This window comes from Pseudorasbora parva, chromosome 9 (assembly GCF_024679245.1).
Source record: "Pseudorasbora parva isolate DD20220531a chromosome 9, ASM2467924v1, whole genome shotgun sequence".
Lineage (NCBI taxonomy): Eukaryota > Metazoa > Chordata > Actinopteri > Cypriniformes > Gobionidae > Pseudorasbora > Pseudorasbora parva.
In genome coordinates, this window is record NC_090180.1 from 10,322,140 (window position 1) to 10,328,139 (window position 6,000).

The 6,000-nt window shown below is 35.4% G+C and overlaps 1 protein-coding gene across 2 annotated transcripts in view; it reads left to right on the forward strand.

The window, feature by feature from the left end:
• Positions 1 to 5,796, forward strand: part of si:dkey-29d8.3 (uncharacterized protein LOC556220 homolog) — a 33,429-nt gene extending 27,633 nt beyond the window's left edge. Inside the window, exons 1-7 of one of the 2 annotated variants that reach the window (XM_067453843.1) lie at positions 2,503 to 2,910; positions 2,985 to 3,129; positions 3,235 to 3,333; positions 3,435 to 3,579; positions 3,749 to 3,894; positions 4,931 to 5,070; positions 5,161 to 5,796. In XM_067453843.1, the coding sequence (XP_067309944.1) occupies positions 2,802 to 2,910; positions 2,985 to 3,129; positions 3,235 to 3,333; positions 3,435 to 3,579; positions 3,749 to 3,894; positions 4,931 to 5,070; positions 5,161 to 5,297 (921 nt within the window). In that variant the 5' untranslated portion in view covers positions 2,503 to 2,801 and the 3' untranslated portion in view covers positions 5,298 to 5,796. Of the gene's footprint in view, positions 1 to 2,502; positions 2,911 to 2,984; positions 3,130 to 3,234; positions 3,334 to 3,434; positions 3,580 to 3,748; positions 3,895 to 4,930; positions 5,071 to 5,160 lie in introns of those variants that run through there. The other variant, XM_067453844.1, reaches the window with a different exon arrangement.
• The last annotated feature ends 204 nt before the right edge of the window (positions 5,797 to 6,000 follow it).

The following is a 6,000-nucleotide window of genomic DNA, read 5'->3' on the forward strand; positions in this document are numbered from 1 at the left end:
ATATTGCATGTGTCAAACTCTGATCTCTTTTGAGTGGAATAATAGAAGAGGTAACGGCAGTTAGCAATCGTAATTTGGCCAGGGTAGCACATTTCCCTAAAACCAGTTTGTGTTATGCACCTTGTAAGTAGTTTTTTTTTTTTTTTTTTTTAAATCAGGGGAATCTGTTTGATCCATTTCTTATTCTGTTATTTTCGTTCGTATTTTATGGCCTAGTTTCACAGGCAGGGTTTATAGATTAAGCCTGTATTAGGCTTTAGGTTAATTAGGAAATTTACTTAGCATTATAAAAGTGCCTTAAAAAATAAAATGATTTGTGCTTCTTGAGGCAAGACAGTGGCAGTGATTACATATTTTAAGATATGCCAGTGTAAATGGCTTCCGGTTAAAACATCTTAAACATGAATTTTGTCAAGGATTAAAACCTTGTCTGAGGGCGAGCCGCGAGGAAATATTTTTGACATGCAATGTAAAAACATTAAGACAGCTGCTCATAAAGAGATGTATTTGTGACTAAATACAATATTACTCTGTTCATATACTAATAGAACAACACAGAAGTTACGCGAGATATTGCGCAAAAGAGATGTCATGCAAACTGCTCCAGACAGTTTGTGGCATTGATAATCAGGAGTCAGGACTCCTAAAGATGTCTGCCGCCATCACGTGGCTGTGAGAGGAAACGCTACACGTCATTCCAGCCACTTCAGGTTTCATTATTGGCTACTGTATTTATAAATATGAAACCAATATCTTTACAAAGAGAACATTTCAAAGAACCTGACACTTAGGCTACTTATTTTTCACTGGCAAGACAAACATTTCTACCAAACTCTTTCTCTACTGCACTGCATGATTTCTGAATAGTTTACCAACCAGACAGGACAGGTGACTCATTATTTCAAAATAGCACATCACAGAAATTGTTAAAAGATTTGCACATGTAGGCTACTGCTGTCGAGGTGACCTGTCAGAGAACTATGTTCGGTTCTCTTAATGTAACAACCAAATGGCTTTCAATTCCCTGTTGTACACAATCTAATTCATGAATTCTGCTTTGATCGACAGCTCACTCCTTTTTTAGCAAATAAAAGTTTAATTATACAAATGTCCCCCTTCATGTTTAAATGTATGTAGCCTATCAAATATGATGCATCAGGCTTTTAAGGAACTTTTATTTGTATAGCCCATCTTTCAGTCATCATTGTATTGTTGTTTATAAATGTTTTTGGGGAGAGAGTGACAGCTGATATTTATATACATTTTTATTTAAGTAGTCTGCTATTTTGTTATAAAAGTCTAATTGATTTACATTACAAGCAATAAGAATTGTGTCCTTCTTTTTTGGTAAAATGTAGCCTTTTTATCGTTCTTTTTTAACAGCAACCTCACCAAAATGCATATTATTTCTCAGTTTGGGCCTCTAAAACATGTTTTTTCCTCTTTGAGTGTGAGCTCTCATTATATAAAGTCATAAAATATACCAGTATATAGCCATAAAAGGTAGATGTATCTAATATGACACAGCATAAAACACAAGTGCAAACTTAAAAATATATATTTGTAAAATTTTATTTAAAAGTTCAAAAAGCTGTTGAATTATTTCAGTGAATTAGATTTTTTTTTCTTTCTGAAAATTACAATATATAAGGTTTACAGGTCTAAATCAAAAGCTGAATGTTGTATGCTAATCATGTTAGACATCCTTAGGCAAAAAACTAAAAAAAATTACCAGCCACAATTAATTCCCTTCAGTAATGTACTTAAACAAGTGGCTTTCAAGTACTTAATAAATGACTGGTTGTTAAATTCAGAAAAACACATTTTAAAACTGAAAATTGGAACATTCAAATCAATAAACCATGTTTATGATATAAGATAGGTCTACTGAAATACAATCATAAAAGTAACACATCACACGTGTGTAAAACACTACTGAACTATGCCTATGTCAGGTGTCTAAATCAGTGACTGGAACTGAATATAACAAAAAGGGAACATAATACACTCTCAGAAAAAAAGGTACAGTGCTGTCACTGTGGCGGTACCCTAAGGTACAAAAGTGAAAAGGTACATCTTTGTACCTTACCCACACCCAGATGGTACATATTAGTAGGCTACCTTAGTTTGCAAATTAGTACATTAAAGGTACATAACCTTAAAGATATTAGTACCTTTTCGGTTTTGTACCTTAGGGTACCACCACAGTGACAGAAATGTACCTTTTTTTTCTGACAGTGTAGCTTATTCCTCTTTTTTATTTATAACTCATTAAAGCTTCACACTAACATGATATTTGTATGCCCGGTTTCTCAAGGCTTCTCCCAGACTAAAATGCATGTTGAACTGATCTTAACTCAAAGCAAACTTCAGTGCCATTTTTGTAGAGTAACGTTACCAGTAATGTTTTTAAGGCACGTTTATAAAAGTTACTTAAATGTGCTAATCTAACCAAGCCAAACCTCTTGAGTACACTGGTCGTGTTGTTATTGTCCAGCAGATGGCTCTCTCACACTTTTCGACAAGCATCATCTTTTATAACGTAAACAAGATAGAAAAGACGCTACCTATTCATAGTGGCAGGGGGAAAAAGTCATAAGTATAAGTTAATACAGTTAAAGGGATGGGCGACATTACTCTACGCAGAAATATTGCGTAAATAGAGTTTCTATTAAGTTAGCACAAATTGTGTAACAGCGACTATAGCTAACTTGGCTAACTTAACAACGTGGGAAGCGCACTATCAACAACACAATTGTCATAACTTCTTAAAAACGAAATAAGTGTGCTTTTTAGATAAAATGTCGCTTTTGGGGAATAACAAAATCTTGCGTTTTTTTCTCATTGTCCTTTCTCAATTCGCCTACATTGCTGCTTTGATTATCAACGCGCTCGCTGGACCAGGAAAGGGTAACGTTACGTACACGTTAATTTATTCACAGATATGAGTTATATATACATCTATTTTCATTTTGGCTTCCTAGGTCCATTTCAGCGTAGCACTGGAAATATATCAGACCGATATCAGACAGAGATCACTCCTGCAGGATGGACCTTCTCTGTATGGGGTGTCATCTATTCCTGGCTCTTCCTGATGAACGTATATATCCTGACCTGGTTCTGTAGAGGGTACTTCAAACCACACACACTTCACTCTCATCAACACTTTGCTTATTCACACTGTTTTAAAGCAATTCATTATAGTTTAATAGTCTTTGCCTGAACTGTTATCAGGTTGTACTCAAGTCCAGCACTCCTGCCCTCTGAATTCTTTCTCTCATGGATCATCAACATGATTCTGAACAGCACCTGGCTTGTCATGTGGGAAAGAGAGTAAGTTGTAGCCAACATAGTTTTCGGTATAATCATGACTACTGTGTGGTACTTTACATGTCTGTCACAGGAGGTCACATGTTTGTTTCTTATCGACTTAGATTGATGATCCCTGCTCTGATGGTTCTTGCCCTGATTGCTTTCACCAACTACCTGCTGGTTTTCTTCTCTTGTATTGGTTTACGGACTCATGGATCTTGGCTGAAACAGCACCACCAAAAAGACCTTTTCTGCATCATAGTGTTGGTATGCATTAAAAATTTTGGATTCAACTTGACAAGAGGTACTTGTCTTTTATATTTTTCTTAAAATGGGTGTGCAGTATTATGTCACATATGTAGGGTATTTAAATGCACATTATCCACCCAAACAAAAGATAGCTGACCATTAGTTGCATGTGTCTCGTGTACCTCAGGTTCAAAATGGTATTGCCACCTATGCAACATGGACAACCATTGCCACACTGCTCAACTTCACTATTGTGTTGGATTTGGCATCAGTTTCCCCAACAAATGCTGCTACATCTTCTTTATGCATACTCCTGTTGGAAGTAATTATATGGTAATCATAATCATTTATTTTCTGCTACAAATTCTGTCAGATGGGGCAATGACAAAAATGCAAATATTCTGTTGCTTATCCGAAAAATACAATTTAAACATGCAATGATTTAAACGCATATATTTTGTGATGAGCGTGCTTTTAAGTTCTGAATGAAAATTACCTTCTGAAATATTCAAAATATATATTTTGGGGAGCATAAATCTCAAATGTTAGGTGATACATCTGATATCATAATGAGGACAAAATCTTCAATAAAATTAAGTTTTTGACTACACTCTAAAAAAAATGCTGGGTTGTTTTAACCCAATGTTGGGTCAAATTTGGACTAACCCAGCAATTGGGTTGTTTTAATCCTGCGATTGGGTTAAATATTTGCTTAAGACAAGCCAATCGCTGGGTTAAAAAAACCCAACTGCTGGGTTAGTCCATATTTGACCCAACATTGGGTTGTTTTTTACCCAGAATTTTTTAGAGTGTAGACAACTTTATTAAGTAGGCTTTTAAGTAAATTCTGAGGCTTTTATTATTATTCCTCTGAAAACATCTAAAGAACATGCATTCACAAACATAAAACATTAAATTATATCATGAGTAAGTCATCTAAAATGTTGAAAAATTTGACCTTTATTTGACTAGATCAGTTTGTCATTCGGTGCGACTCCAAAAACTTTTAAAATGTGTCTCTAAATGTGTAATATATATAGTACATACACATTCATAAATATAATTTTTTTCCTATAAAAAATACTTGAAAAATAATTAAGATTAAGAGGTGTTTGGAAAATATTACTTTTTATTTTGTAAATCCCACATGACATTTTTAGAGTCATTAAATGAAAACTTTCACAAAAATGGATTTAGATGTTTTTTTAAAACTACATTTTAGAAAGTGTTTGACACAAGAAGATAAATTGTTTTCTTTATCGTGGGCACTTTTATTTGTCATTGACCCATATTTAAGATATGATTAAAGGCATTAGATCAGCACACTATGTCTAAAGCGTTCTTTATTTCTTTGTGACTTCTTCTACAGGTTTATAGTTGAAAACTTTCTAATAGAGAAGCATGTCCGTTACATCCTTACCATTTACCCTGTCATTATCTATGCTCTAATTGGAAGCCTAAGCAAGCATTACGATGCAGCAGCACCTGGCCGGAACGCAGTCTTTTCAGGTAAGTCAATGATAAGCACAATATTATGTTACATATTAAGGCACCATTGTGCTCATAGTGTTCACAGTGTCATGCTCTTATTTTCCATAGTGGTGCTCCTTGTGATGGTCTGTATTGTGTTAGCGGTGCGAGTGGGTCTGGTGGTTTGGCGACACAGGACTCTGCCTCTTTTCCATGAAGTGAACCCTGAGGTCCTGATGTCACCAAACAGTGGCTCTGATAAGTAACCAAACACATGTTTCATGTGAAATATCAAAGAGGACGTGAATGATAACCCTTCCAGGTTTGCAGTACCTGTCCTGTATGAATGTGTTTCAGCTGGGGCTGATGCTTTTGATGTTTCTGAAGGAATATTTGCATGAAACAGTAGCTATTTTGGGTAACACTTTACAATAAGGTTCATTAGTAAAAGGTAGGGTAGGTAGGAATGATCTAAAATACTTTTGTCCAAATTTGTTTAAACTTTATTTATATGTCAATACATAATTAAAATGTAAGTACTCTGAAAAAATCAAGTAACTCTAGACTGTTTAATCTGCAATAAACACCGCTCATTATTTTCGTTTGGGACGAAACAAATGATTGGCTTGGGGCGACTGTCACTCTCTCTCACTACCATGGCAACCACCGCTTTCGCTACAGGTTCTGCCCACACATTCGCGCACCCCTGGAAAGAGCAAAAGCATTCGAAATGCACGGTGCCGGGTTTTGCAGTCAGCGAAGGCAAAAAATATAGGCATACATGTAAAGGCAATGCACAAGAAGTCTTTGGATAAACAAAGAAATCAAATGCGAGTAAATATGGGCTTGGCTTTCCAACGATCTCGAGAACTGAGGGACTTAAAGGGACTGAAAAACGACTCATTGCTGGCTGTATTTTGGCTGGACAGGTAATCTTTCATTTTGATTATACATTTTTTCGGTTTATGT